Below are 14453 nucleotides of genomic sequence, written 5' to 3' on the forward strand. Positions count from 1 at the left end.
TGGATCTTTTTTTCCCTTTCCTCACACAGAAGCCAAACCTCAAATACACATCTTCCCTCTCTGTCCACATCCACTGCAGCAAAGAGGAGAGCCAGGGATCTGGGGGTGGGGGCTCATCTTCTTCCTCTCAGCAGGTGAAGGCTCGCAGGCTGACTGGCAGAGGACCTTCATTAGAGTCACAATAAACTGCCTTTCTGGGGAGGGGTGAAAGGGCGAGAGAAGCCGCTGGTGTTGCGTTTTTTGGGGGAGGTGGGGTCCTCTTCCTGTTCCATTTCACTGAATTCTACCCACCCGGCATGGCCCTGGGAGGTGACCGTAGCCCTGGCTCCCCGAGTAAACACTCAGGTCAAGCTACAGGACTGACTGGGTCTTAAGCTATTATACTCCCAGTTAAAAGATTTTTTAGCTCGCAGACTATCTCGAACTCGTTCTATCTCAGTCTCACTTACTGGAAACGGTGTAAACACAGGTGTATTACTGGGCTGCGGAAGACTTGGATGTCCCAGCATGGTAGAAGGCCAGCTCCCTGCAGTGCAGCGCTTGCATTCTACATCCAGAAAACTAAAGTTCAAAGAGGTCAAGCAATTTGCCAGAGGCCTGCAGTCCAGGGACTGAGCGGAACCTGGAACCCGCTACCAGGACTCCCAGCCCTGCTCCCTCCAGCGCCACCCTCTTCCCAGGAGTAGGGGGAGCTGAGGCTCGCTGTGGTCACGTGGCTTTCAGAGCCCGCCTCGGACCCTGACCTGGTATTCCACTCCCGACCCCTCACTTCCTCGTTTCGCCTTCCTTCTCCCTCTCTTCCCAGGGTCCCGCAGGGCCGGCTGAATGAAGCGATGCCGGGCACCTATACATGCATGGTGGCAAAAGGAGGATTGGAACGCTAGAGCTCGCCTCTGCAGGGCTGTGCAGGGTCCCCACTGAGGAGCGGGTGCAAACGGGTGCTGGGCTCGGGGGTCAGCCAGCACCAAGTCTGGGGCTGGGGCGGAGCCTGTCGGTCGGGGGCTGGAGGGTGGGCAAGAGAGGGAGGCCCGGGGCGTGGAGACTTTGAAGGAGTCGGGGCCCTGGGGGTAGGAGCCCGCCGGGTGGAAGCGGCGGGCGCGAGCCGAGCGGCGGGGCGCGCGGGCCAGGCGGGGCCGGGCGGCGGCAGGGACGGCGGAGGTGCGGCGAGAGCCGGGGCGGGCGGCGTCACCGGAGGCGGAGGGGGCGGAGCCGCGCTCGCAGCTGCCACCCGGCCGCCGGGCCCAGGCAGACGCCACCCGCCAGCGGCCGGGCACGCACCGCGCGCAGACCTTCAGCGAACAATGCTCCGGCCGGGCGGCGGGCGGCTTGGAGATCGACGGAGGGGCCGAGGAAGCGCAGCCCCGAGGTGAGCCCGCCACGCGCTCTCCAAATTCGGCCTCTTTTTGTCTGGCGAGCGTGGTCGCAGAGGGGAGCTTTGGAGGGGCGCTGCGATCGGCGAGCAGGCGACCCCTGGGGTGACAGGCGGCCGCTCGGGGAGTGGGTAGCGCCGGGGCCGCGTGAGCCCGGGGTGGTGCCCCCGGTGCAGGGAGGCGCCCGGCCGGGAGGACGGAGGAGCTGGAGGGTGTTTTCGATCCATTCGAGAATCGCGCTCTTGAAAACGGGGAAACTTTCCTGCGAGTTCCAGGAGGGAGGACCGACTTGTTAGGATGGTTTCTCTGGTCTCGCTGCTCTGTTTGCGGCGGGAGACTGAAGCGCTTTGAGGACTGCTTTCCACCGATAGAGTATTGTCAAGGGGCAGAGACGGAAGGCCGCCTGGCTGCTGGGACCAGGACCCGGGGGGATGGTTTGGGGGTCCAGGGTAGCTCCCAGGTATGCAGCAGCGGGGCTCCAGAGGCAACGAGATGATGCCCTTTCCCTCAAGCCCTGGCTGAGCCCTCCGAACGCATGCTGTGAGCACGTTCTCAACCTTTGCTGGTATCCGGGGACATACACACTTAGAACGCAGAATCCTCTGCTGGGCATGGAGGCGGCCGGGCATTCGCAGCGGAGAGCGCCAGCTCACGGTGTGTGCGTTTCTCTCAAGTAAGCTCACCCTGCTCATGGTTTTGCAGAGCCGACAGCAAAACCCAATGGTCTAGGGACGAGGAGTTTTGCGATGCCTTCAGTCCGGAGTCAGGTTCAGAAGCCTTTCCTGATCACTGGCCTGAACTATCCTGAACAACTTCTCTCCCCCTTCCCTTTCTGAGAAGGAAATTTGACAGGAAGCCCTAGGGAATTCCGCAGTTACTTTGCTCTCCTGAGGTCTGGTTGGTTTGGACTGTAGTGGGTGCAAAACCGCATTCTTCCCTCTGAGATTAGATTCCACAGCACTGGAGGAAGAAAAAAGAAAAGGAAAAGTTGGGTGAATATCATAATTTGCCCTCTGTGTGAGTGGGGAGGCAGGGGGCTAGCGGGTGGTAAAGTTGTCACTTTCTCCTTTCTGCCTGGCCAACCCTGGCCAGTGGAGTGTGCTGAAGTTCAGACACTTTCCACATACATTTCTTTCCTTTTTCTGGTGTTGCATTCATTTAACTGTAAATACAGAAAAAAAAAATTTAGGTGAATGTTTTCTGGAATTCTGTCACTCCAGGATAAGGCATAAGCAACTTCTGATGTAAGTCTGAGCAGGTATTTTGGGCCAAAATATTTAATCTTATAGATCTGGCCACCTTGATTCTTCAGATTCTTTTTTGAAATGAGGTGGGAGTGTATCTGACAGCTTCAGTCTTGCAAACTGTAGCCACAAATCTAGTGCAGAAGTTTGCAGAGGCAAAGACATTTTTTTCATGACTTGGATCAGAAAGAATGCTGAGCTCTTTTTTCTAATCTGACACTGCAGCCTCCTACTGAAATGGGGGGATTTGCATAATTCTGGGGATCGCCTCCCCTCAGAGGTAAGGAATGTGGGCTGGGAAGTGCCTTCCCCACGCTGTGGAGAGCTGGCACTGCTGCACCAGGCAAGGCGAGGCAAGGCTTTGTGGGTGCCACTTGTGTTTCTCACCATCTTTTACTTAAAACAAATAGGGGATAATTCCAAGCAAGCACAGAAGTGCAACGGTCTTTTTTTTTTTTTTTTTTTTTTTGACTGCATGCAGTGGTAAATTCTGTTTGCTATGACTGAGAAACCAGTTTTAACAGGATGCAGTGAGTCAATGACAGTGGGAAGCCCAGGGCTTCGTTTGTTCTCTTCTTATTCAATGACTTCCCTTTAAAAATCTTTGCGTCTGTCCCCAGCAGTCGTGTGATGAAAGTTGCGTGTCTAAACATCCAAGAGTTTCAGAGCTGAGGATGGGAGCAAAGAGTGCTCGTAAACTGGTGAGACATTCTCAAGGAAACTTCCCCCATGCTAGCAATCCAGATCCTTCCACACTCCCAGGGCTGTGCAAAGGTTGGGGAAACTTAGAAAGTAGGGCCTGTGGTACCAATGTCACCCCTTCCCCAATAACAAGTTTGTGTTCTTACTTGCCTGTTGAGAAGGCAACATGTCGCCAAGCAAAACTGCTGCTTTGTGAATCTGTGGTAGCCCCTGAGGAAGTGGTTGGGCACCCCCCTCCTCAGATAGCCCTGTGTCAGGAGGAGCTGTGGGAACTTGCAGAGCCCACACAGGGCTGGTTTCCAAGCTGTCTTCCTCCATCCCATGGAGCAGGCATGGGAGCCTCTGCCTGCAGTGGAGGTGGGCTGGACAGTGTCCTTTCTGTGGCCTGGAAGGTGTAGGCAGCCTTCACTCATCAGCTTCCCAGGAAGGAACCTACTGCCTGCCTGTTCCTGAAGGCCAGAATACTTCCTCTGCTTTTTCCCCCTCCCAAAACTTAGCAACAAGCCTATAGTTCTCTGTGGCCTGAGATTATAAAACCTGGCTGTTTCCTCAGCTTGTTGAAGCCCAGTGACCTCTTCTGGAGAACTTGGCAAAGAAGGAATCTGCTACTTGGGCGTGTTCAGAGGAGGAGAAGAACCTAGCTAACAGTCTTCTTAAAGAAAAGAACCTGTGAGACCCTAACAATGATTGCTAAAAGATACTTTTCTTTTATTTCAGATGATGTATTTAGCTTAAAGATGCAGCGGGCTTTATTCTTAACTTTTGTTTTGTGTTTTAGACAGGGTCTCACTCTTGTCACCCAGGCCGGAGTACAGTGGTGTGATCAGGGCTCACTGCAGCCTTGACCTCCTGGGCTCAGGCAATCCTCCTACTTCAGTCTCCCTAGTAACTGGGACCATAGGCATGCACTCCAACACCTGGATAATTTTTTTTTATAATTATTATTTTTGTAAAGACAGAGTATCTCTGTGTTGCCCAGGCTGGTCTCAAACTCCTGGGCTCAAGCGATCCTCCTGCCTCAGCCTCCTAAAGTGGTGGGGTTATAGGTGTGAGCCACCACTTCCAACCCATTTTTTTTTTTTTTTTTTTTGAGACAGAGGTTTCACTCTTGTTGTCCAGGCTGGAGTGCAGTGGCGCAATCTTGGCTCACGACGACCTCTGCCTCCTGAGTTCAAGCGATTCTCCTGCCTTGATTCTCCTGCCTCAACCTCCCGAGTAGCTGAGATTACAGGCATGCGCCACTACGCCCAGCATTTTTAGTAGAGATGGGGTTTCTCCATGTAGGTCAGGCTGGTCTTGAACTTCTGACCTCAGGTGATCCGCCCACCTTGGCCTCCCAAAGTGCTGGGATTACAGGCGTGAGCCACCACGCCCGGCCCCAACCCATTTTTCACTTTGGAGGGAAAAGAGGCACATATAGCTTCAGCACTTGTTGAATGAACACCCCCGTGTGTGAGCGTGGAGATAAGAGAGAACACTTCCCACAAACACTCTGGAATGACTTTGGGGTTACCAGGCTCATTCCACTTGCTTAGTCCTGTTGACAGTTTAGAGATTATCAAACTTCAGGCAGATCCTTATGGGAGGAAAGTGGAGAGCAAACCCTGAGGCAAAATGCTCCCTATTTAATGAGAAACTATTTAACTTATGTTCTTAAGGAGGATTTTTCTCTTGAACATTCTCCTTACGGGAAGTCAGTTCATTTTAAATAGGCTAAGAAGAGCCAGGAGCAACGCGCAGATCACCACTGCAGTGAGGAGTCGCCTGCAAAGTTGGCTTCTGTTTCCAGAACAGGCAAACTCTCTGTGTCTATGGGCTGGTGCAAGTTCTTGTTTTTGTCATCGTTTCCCCACCTGTAAAATGGGGACAACAACTGCCTGATGGGATGATTTCAAGGTAATCGGTTAATGGCTGCAACCCTTTGAGCTCCTTCTCAATGGTGGATTTACAGGGGACCATGGTGCAAACCGGCACTTGCAGTTTTACTCTCAGAAGCAATGAACTCTTTGAGCAAGGCAATCGCCTTCTCTCCAAAGCCATCACTGGGAAATAGCTCTTCGTTAATCTCTTCTCTCTCTTATCATCTATCCAGTCACCTTTGACCATGAGTGTGTCTTGCTATTGGTTTGCTCCTTTGGCCTATAGCACCCAGCGTTGTGGACCTCAGCAGCACAGGGTCAAGTAATGTATATGAAGCAAGGGATATTTCTCAAGATGCCAGACTTCTCCACAAGGTCTGGAGGACAGGCCAGCACCCCACTTCTCCCCTTTCCCAACCTTTCCTATCTCCACCTGGTTGGAAGTCTGGATTACAATGCATATTTCAGGGCCTAGACCTGCCTCCCCTCTCACACAGTTCTTGTTCAAAAATTGTGGGTTATTTTCCATAAGCCATTGTTTTTATTTGCTGTACTACTTGATAGTTCTTGTTTCTCTGGGTCAGCGTCCCAGACTCTAGGCCCCTGGTGGCAGGGGAATACATGGATGAGGTACCAGCTTCTCATCTTAAACCCTATGTGATTTCTTCCCATAACTGCCCCAAACCTCCAAGGATGTTAGGGGACTACTCACCCAGGATTTTAGGGGACTGAAATGTCTTTTATGTACTCTTTTAAAGCAACAAGGCTGTGTTTAGTTTTTACAGCTTCTGATGAGGCTACACCACCAGAGAATGTCTAAGAGCCTTGTGACAGATGGGTAAGGGCCACAAAATAAATGGATCCTAATCTTTACCCTTTTCTCCTCCTTCTCCTCCCTGATCAAATAATGAGACTCTAATCGATAATGCACCCATTGTCTGACATGGCAAATCTCTAATCAGGAAAGTGTCCTGCCTTTCTAGGAAGCCACTCTGTGACCCACCTCTGAATCCCACAACACCACACCAGAGAGCCGGGCGCAAGATGAACCAGCACCCTGTCGGCTCAAGATGCACCAGACCCTCCGCCTGAAACCCGAGAGCCTGAAAATGTCTGCGTGCAGTGACTTTGTGGAGCACATCTGGAAACCCGGGTCCTGCAAGAACTGCTTCTGCCTGCGGAGCGACCACCAGCTGGTGGCCGGCCCTCCCCAGCCTAGAGCGGGCAGCCTGCCGCCTCCACCTCGCCTGCCTCCCAGGCCTGAGAACTGCCGCCTGGAAGATGAAGGTGTGAACAGCTCACCTTACTCCAAGCCCACCATTGCCGTGAAGCCCACCATGATGAGCTCCGAGGCCTCTGATGTGTGGACAGAGGCCAGCCTGAGTGCCGAAGTCTCCCAGGTGAGGCTGACTAACACTTGTGGTATTTTTACAGGGGCTGCTCCTGTTTAAACGCTTGGTGACTGGCTGGCAGCCAGGGAGGGCTGTTCCAGCAACAAACCTGCAGGATGGCTTCCTGTCAGCTTGCCCTGAGATGGCTTTTGCCTGGGATTCGCTGTAGCTGCGCTCCTTTCTCTCTGTCCCTTTAGGCTCAGAACCATTAATCCAGTCCCCCAGAATTTCCTCCTGTGATTTGCAGATTGCGTAGGGTAGACAAAAAATGAAGCTTTTTAAAAAAAGTTTTAAATTTTCTTAATTGATCATTTTAAATATGTACACAAGTAGCGGTTATTGCAAAGTGAATCACAGGCACTCAATACCCTTCAATATGAACTTCAGCAACCATCAACTCATGACCAATATCATTTCACCTCCCCCGCACTGATCCCTCTTCCTTATGATTTTAAAGCAAACCCCAGATATCACATCATTTCAATACATACCTTTCAAAGATAAAGTCTTTATGAAAAGCATAACCACAATACCATCATCACACTTAATTTTTTTTTTTTGTTTTTGAGATGGAGTCTTGCTCTGTCACCCAGGCTGGAGTGTAGTGGCGTGATCTCTGCTCACCGCAACTTCCAACTCCCTAGTTCAAGCGATTCTCCTGCCTCAGCCTCCTGAGTAGCTAGGATTACAGGTGCCTGCCACCATGCCCTGCTAATTTTTGTGTTTTTAGTAGAGCTAGGTTTCACCATGTTGGCCTCGATCTCTTGACCTCGTGATCTGCCCACCTCGGCCTCCCAAAGTGCTGTAATTATAGACGTGAGTCTATAATCCACTAATTTTTTTCTGTCACCCAGGTTGGAATGCAATGATGTGATCTCAGCTCACTGCACCTTCCACCTCTAGATTTCAAGCGATTCTCCTGCCTCACCCTCCCAAGCAACTGGGGCTATGGGCGCATACCTCCATGCCCAACTAATTTTTGTATTTTTAGTAGAAACGAGGTTTCACCATGTTGGTTAGTTGGTTAGACTGGTGTCTAACTCCTGACCTCAAGTGATCCACCCACCTCGGACTCCCAAAGTGTTGCGATTACAGGCATGAGCTGCCACACCTGGCCTGTTTTTTTTAGTTTTTAATTTTTATTTTATTATTATTATTTTTTTGAGACAGTCTCACTGTTGCTCAGGCTGAAGTGCAGCATTGAGATCTTGGGTCACTGCAATCTCCACCTCCCAGGCTCAAGTGATCCTCCTGCCTCAGCCTCCTAGAAAGCTGAGACTAGAGGTGCATGCCACCATGCTTGGCTACTTTTTTTTTTTTTTTGGTGGAGATCGGGTCTTGCTATGTTGCCCAGGCTGGTCTTAAATTCCTGGTCTCGAACTCCTAGGCTCAAGTAATCCATCTGCCTCAGCCTACCATAGTGCTGGGATTATAGGCATAAGCCACCATACCTGGCCCCACACTTCGAAATATTAGCAGTAATTCCTTAATATTATCTAATACCCAGCCAGTACTCCTGTTTCCCATTTTGAAGCTTGGATTTTACCAGTTTTTTTTCCTAGGGTCAGAGGGCACATAAGCCAGGGATGCTGGCATCTGCTGTCTTTAGACACATTTAGGAAGCTATGTGGCTAAGACATGTTCTAGGAATTGCTTGCTACCTGTTTCACCTCTTTGCCTGTTCTAGTTTTCTTGACCAATATGGTGAGCAGGTCAGGAAGGCTGTGTGAGTGTAGATGAAAGCTAATGTCAATCCTAAATCAGGAGACGCTTCATTAAGGAAAGACATTTCCTTTGGTTGCAATGAACTTGATGTCCCCTTCCAGGCTGCTCTGTTTTTTCCTAAACTGATGACACCCATTTTCCAGGCCATTCTCAATACCTTCACCCTTCACCAACTGAAGCCAAGGACTCTTTAAGCTCAGAACCACCTGGGAAAGAAGCCAGAGGCAGGCCCTGCTTGGAGGTTGCTTCTAAAAGTGGGGGTGAGGGAGGACTTTAGACCAGAAGGAGGAAAAGGTGACTTCAGCGGTGGTATGGACCAGTCCACATCTTTGTCTCATAGCCCAATGAGTCCAACCACTCGCACAGGCTCAGGCTGAGGTCACTGCTGTAGGTGGGAGAAAGAGGACCTCTGGCATAGTTGGAAGCAAAGCACAGAAAGAAGCGAGGAAGCCCAGATCCAGTTCAGAAGCCACCCCTCACCCGGATCCAGTTCAGAAATCACCCCTCACTCTCCTGTCCTGCACACACACACACCCCCAATGTGTTTCTTTTTTCCTTTTTTTTTTTTTTTTTTGAGACAGAGTCTGGCTCTGTCGCCCAGGCTGGCATGTGGTGGCGTGATTTGGGTCACTGCAACCTCCACCTCCTGGGCTCAAGCCATCCTTCCGCCTCAGCCTCCAAAGTAGCTGGGACTACAGGCACACACCACCACGCCCGGCAAGTTTTTGTATTTTTTTTGTAGAGATGGGATTTTGCCATGTTGCCCAGGCTCATCTTGAACTCCTGGGCTCAAGCAATCTGCCCTCCTCAGCCTCCCATAGTGCTGGGATTACAGGTGTGAGCCACGGCGCCTGGCTCCAGTGTGTTCCGCGTGTTTTAAAAACACTTAATGACTTCGATTTCTTCAGGCATGCACTGTGATTGGGTTATCAAAAAACTCACACACTCAAAGCAAAAATTAAACAAAACCCCAAGCTCCATTTTCCAATCCTGTGGAACAACTTCTCTCACCCAGTGAGAGAAGTTGCAAGGGAGGAAGAAGGCAAAGTGTTCTTTTTCAAAGTTATATTTTTCTTTTCCTACTTCACAGACTTAAGCCAAAAGCATTACAATCCATGGGTGGGAAGCACAGCTCAGTGTCTGGGAAGACAAATGGCTCAGCTGGTGCCCCAGCAATGATCACAGGGCCCTGGAGAGATCAGAAGGTGGGCGTGCATTGAGTCCCTGGCCCCAGCGCCCCTGCACTGCACTACAGAAGACAATCTACAGTATCATTGCCCTTCCCTCTCACTTTTCCTCTCTCTCTTTTTTCTATGACAAGTTCTAATGTAAGTCTTTTTGCGTTGGGCTTGTGTGTAGGTCATCTGGAGACGAGCGCCCGGCAAGCTCCCCCTCCCGAAGCAGGAGGATGCCCCCGTCGTCTACCTGGGCAGCTTCCGAGGTGTACAGAAGCCTGCTGGTCCCTCTGCCTCCCCCGATGGCAACTCCCCTCGCTGTCCCCCAGCTTACACCATGGTTGGCCTGCACAACCTTGAGCCCCGTGGCGAGAGGAACATTGCTTTCCACCCAGTGAGCTTCCCTGACGAGAAGGCTGGGCACAAAGAAAAACCCTCATTTCCTTACCAAGACCGGCCCTCCACCCAGGAGAGCTTCCGCCAGAAACTGGCTGCCTTTGCTGGGACCACATCTGGCTGTCATCAGGGTCCTGGGCCCCTGCGGGAATCCCTGCCCTCGGAGGATGACAGTGATCAAAGGTGCTCACCCTCCGGGGACAGCGAGGGTGGAGAGTACTGCTCCATCCTGGATTGCTGCCCTGGGAGCCCTGTTGCCAAGGCTGCCTCCCAGGCTGCAGGCTCCCGGGGCAGGCATAGTGGCAGGGATGGCTCACCCACGTGCTGGGAGCAGGGGAAGTGTGCAGGGCCCACAGAGCAGGAGAAGCGGGGCCTGAGCTTCCCCAAGGAGTGCTGTAGCCAGGGCCCCACTGCCCACCCATCCTGCCTGGGCCCCAAGAAAGCATCCTTCACCTCGGAGGCTGCCACTTCTTCTGACGGCCTCTCTTGTGGCAGTGGCAGCGGCGCCAGCAAACCCTTCGTCCCCCATCTCGAGAGTGATTACTGCTCCCTCATGAAGGAACCTGCCCCAGAGAAGCAGCAGGACCTTGGCTGCCCAGGGGTGGCCTCTAGCAGATGCCTTGGGCTGACGGGGGAGCCGCAGCCCCCAGCCCACCCCAGGGAGGCTACACAGCCTGAACCCATCTATGCTGAGAGTACCAAGAGGAAGAAGGCAGCTCTGGTGCCTTCCAAGCCACAGGCCAAGACAGAACATGCAGCAGCTGCCCAGGGCCAAGGTCACAGTCAAGGCCAGGGCCAGGTATGGACAGGTAATGCCTGGACCCAGAAAACAGCATCTGGCTGGGGCCAGGACAGCCCAGACCCAACTCCCCAGGTGGCAGCCACCATCACAGTCATGGCGGCCCACCCAGAAGAGGACCATCGGACAATCTACCTGAGCAGCCCTGACTCTGCAGTGGGGGTGCAGTGGCCACGAGGGCCTGTGAGCCAGAATTCCGAGGTGGGTGAAGAGGAGACTTTGGCTAGGCAGGGGCTGAGCTCCAGGGAAAGCCATGCTCACAGTGCCAACGAGAGCAAGCCCAAGGAGAGGCCCGCCATTCCCCCCAAGTTGTCCAAGAGTAGCCCTGGAGGGTCCCCGGTGTCATCATCTGCCGGAGGGCCCCCAGTATCGCCGCTGGCTGACCTCAGTGATGGGAGTTCTGGCAGCAGTGGCATTGGGCACCAGCCTCCATCCCGAGGCCCTGCTGACCCCGTTCCTCCCTGCCGGACCAACGGTGTCACTCTCAGTGACCCATCCAGGTGTCCCCAGCCTGTGACCTCCTCAGCCTTGGATCAGAGGCGGCCCAGGTTCCAGGCAGGCACCTGGAGTCGTCAGTGCCGGATAGAGGAAGAAGAGGAGGTGGAGCAGGAATTGCTGAGTCACAGCTGGGGAAGAGAGACCAAAAATGGCCCCACGGACCATTCAAACTCCACCACCTGGCACCGTCTCCCCCCCACAGATGGCTCCTCCGGGCAGAACAGCAAAGTTGGGACTGGGATGAGCAAATCGGCCTCTTTTGCCTTTGAGTTCCCCAAGGACAGAAGTGGGATTGAGACATTCTCACCTCCTCCTCCGCCTCCAAAGTCGAGGTGAGTACCATTGTCTGCCTGGGACTCTCTCTGCAGGGCAAAGGGCTCCTTTATGTAAATTTCCCCAGGGTCCCAGTGCAGCCCTCGGAGAGCAGGAGTTGTGGCCCTCTTTGTATCCAGCAAAAAAACCTACATGTGGGGCCCTGCTTGGGATTGGTGATTTGAAATCAATCTTTCCAAGAAGCACCACCAAGCTGTTGCCATTTGTTTAGTGCCTGCATTTTTATAGTCTGGTCCTCTTTTTATTGCCCAGTTCTCTGAAGTGTCTTCAGTAGGCTTTTTTCCCAGGAAGTCCTGAATATTTTCATTTAATTTAAACATGCAAAAGCACGAAAGGAGGTTATGCTATAAGATTTAGGGAGGGCTGGATATGATGGCTCATGTCTGTAATCCTAACACTTTGGGAGGCCAAAGTGGGAGGATTACTTGAGCCCAGGAGTTTGAGACCAGCCTAGGTAACATAGTGAGATCCCGTCTCTATTTTCTTTAAGTAATAAAAATTTTAAAGTTAAAGTTAAAAAAAAATTGTTTTAAAGATTTGGGGAGGGAAGGCCGGGCACGGTGGCTCACGCCTGTAATCCCAGCACTTTGGGAGGCCAAGGCAGGTGAATCACAAGGTCAGGAGATCGAGACCATCCTGGCTAACACGGTGAAACCTTGTCTCTACTTAAAATACAAAGAAAATTAGCCGGGCGCGGTGGCGGGCGCCTATAGTCCCAGCTACTCAGGAGGCTGAGGCAGGAGAATGGTGTGAACCTGGGAGGTGGAGCTTGCAGTGAGCAGAGATCCCGCCACTATACTCCAGCCTGGGCGACAGAGCGAGACTCCATCTCAAAAAAAAAAAAAAAAAAAAAAAAAAGATGTGGGGCAGCAAACAGTTAATGCCAAATAAATGTATGTCCAATAAACTGTTACCACAATGGTGATTAGGTCTTGGGGCCAAAAGCAGAAAACAGGAAGCTTTACACGTGGTTAGGAACCCTCAGACGTTGGTTTTTAAAGAAAAAAATTGTAGTTTCGTGTTAGCATGCTGACACTCAGTTTTCTCTACTGCTTCCCTGCTATCTCCTACCAGTTTAAAGTGCCTTTTAAAGGCTCAAGAAAAATAAATGGTCTTTTTTTTTTAAGCTATTGAGCTGTGGATGGGACTTAAATGCTGGGGAAAAAAAATTTCTTTCGATTAGAACAAAACTGATTCCTGTTAGGAAAAGGAGAAACCTACTGTTTTTCAAAAAATTACAGCCTTTCTGAACAGACTTGCTTGAGTCATGTCATTTCCAGTGGTTCTGTTTCAGCTGATGTGCCTCTGGGCTGATGTCAGAAACAAGGAAATTGACCACAGAGAGAAGCAGTCAGGACACTTGACTTTGAACATCAAGGAGTCTCAGGCACTGATGTGATCTAACGTGGGTTTTCTTCTCATGACCACTACTTTGTTCTGGAATTGCGTTGGCCGCCCACCATGCAGAACAGACATCTTCCAGATCCTGAGGTGATTGCAGACTCTTTGGCAGCCACGTGAACTCCCCGAATGAATGAGGGATTCAGCAGCTAAGATGAGCTTCCGTTTATATGGCACTCACTATGGGCCAGGCATGGATTTAAAAGAGTTAGACATAACAACTCATTTCATCCTCAGAACAGCCCTAACAGGTAGGAATTGCCAGCCCCAATTTACAGATGACAAAGCAGAGATGGAGAGCTAGAGTAACCAGCCCAAGGTTCCTGCCATACCCGCAAGAATTCTAAGTCTACGCCCCTCCTGAACCAATAGGACATCAAGGAGCATGGAAATTGAGCAGGGCATGAGAGTAAAACGTCTAAATTGTATCTGCCTGCCTCAGTCCTGGGTAAATTAGTGGAAAGCACAGGTATTGGCACTAGACCAAGTTCCTATTCCCTCTCTCTCACTTACACATGGAGAGACCTTGTATAAGCCACCCACTGTGACTGCGTCTCCAGTCTCTACTCTAGAAGAGTCGGTCTCTAAACTGAGAGTGTGGAGTCTCTTCTCTAAAATGAGATGATAATAGTACTTTGATAACACCCTGCTATTGAAAGCCTCTAATGAGACAAACAATGGAATCCAATGCAAAGGTTAGTTATGATGTAGCCAAAAGCCACCCGGGCTGTTGATTGCACAATGACACCCACACCCTATAGGAACTAGCATGGCTCAATCCCAGGAACTCCACCCTAAGCCTTGGAGAAGTAACTAAAATTTACTCCTTTAAGAATCTCAGGGCTTGGAGAAATCCCAGTAACCATAGCAACATGACTCAGGTAGGGTTTTAATTAGCATCTGGGTTGAGATCAGAGTTTTTTCTGCCCAGTTTGTTATGATAAAACCCTTAGATTACATATAACTCAAGCTCGGTGGGAATCTTGGAGGTTCAAGATTTCAGCTCGTAAAAAATAAACAAGTTAGAGGAGAAAAAAGAAATAAAAAGAAGGGCTGGAGTTAGTGGCTCTTGCCTATAATCATAGCACTTTGGGAGGCCAAGGCGGGCGGACCACTTGAGCCCAGGAGTTCCAGATCAACCTGGGCAACATGGTGAAATACAGTCTGCACCAAAAAAGATACGAAAATTAGCCAGGAATGGTGGCACACACCTGTCATCCCAAATTCTCTGGGGGCTGAGGTGGGAGGATGGCTTGAGCCCAGGAAGCAGAGCTTGCAGTGAGCTGTGATTGTGCCGCTGTACCCCAGCCTGAGCAGCAGAGGAAGGCCCTATCTCAAAAAAAAAAAAAAAAAAAAAAAAAAAAAAAAAAAAAACTAGAAAATAAAATTATCTTAAGAGAATACAGAAAAAGAACAGCATCTTACATTATTTAAAATAAGCTAGAATATATTTTCATTTGGGGAGGCATTTTCATTTCTCCAGCATTACTGACATTATCTTTGGAATCTCCCTGTGAGAAGATAAGAGGGCAGGCTTGGGAACATATGCTGACTTTTAAT

The 14453-nt window shown here is 50.9% G+C and overlaps 1 protein-coding gene across 1 annotated transcript in view; it reads left to right on the forward strand.

Moving 5' to 3' along the window:
* The first annotated feature begins 1188 nt into the window (after positions 1 to 1188).
* The window catches only part of PRAG1 (PEAK1 related, kinase-activating pseudokinase 1), a 66170-nt gene continuing 52905 nt past the window's right edge, over positions 1189 to 14453 (forward strand). Inside the window, 3 exon segments of the mRNA XM_010380101.2 lie at positions 1189 to 1366; positions 6159 to 6575; positions 9651 to 11491. Of these exon segments, the coding sequence (XP_010378403.2) occupies positions 6246 to 6575; positions 9651 to 11491 (2171 nt within the window). The 5' untranslated portion in view covers positions 1189 to 1366; positions 6159 to 6245.

The sequence above is a fragment of the Rhinopithecus roxellana genome, chromosome 9 (genome assembly GCF_007565055.1).
Source record: "Rhinopithecus roxellana isolate Shanxi Qingling chromosome 9, ASM756505v1, whole genome shotgun sequence".
NCBI lineage: Eukaryota > Metazoa > Chordata > Mammalia > Primates > Cercopithecidae > Rhinopithecus > Rhinopithecus roxellana.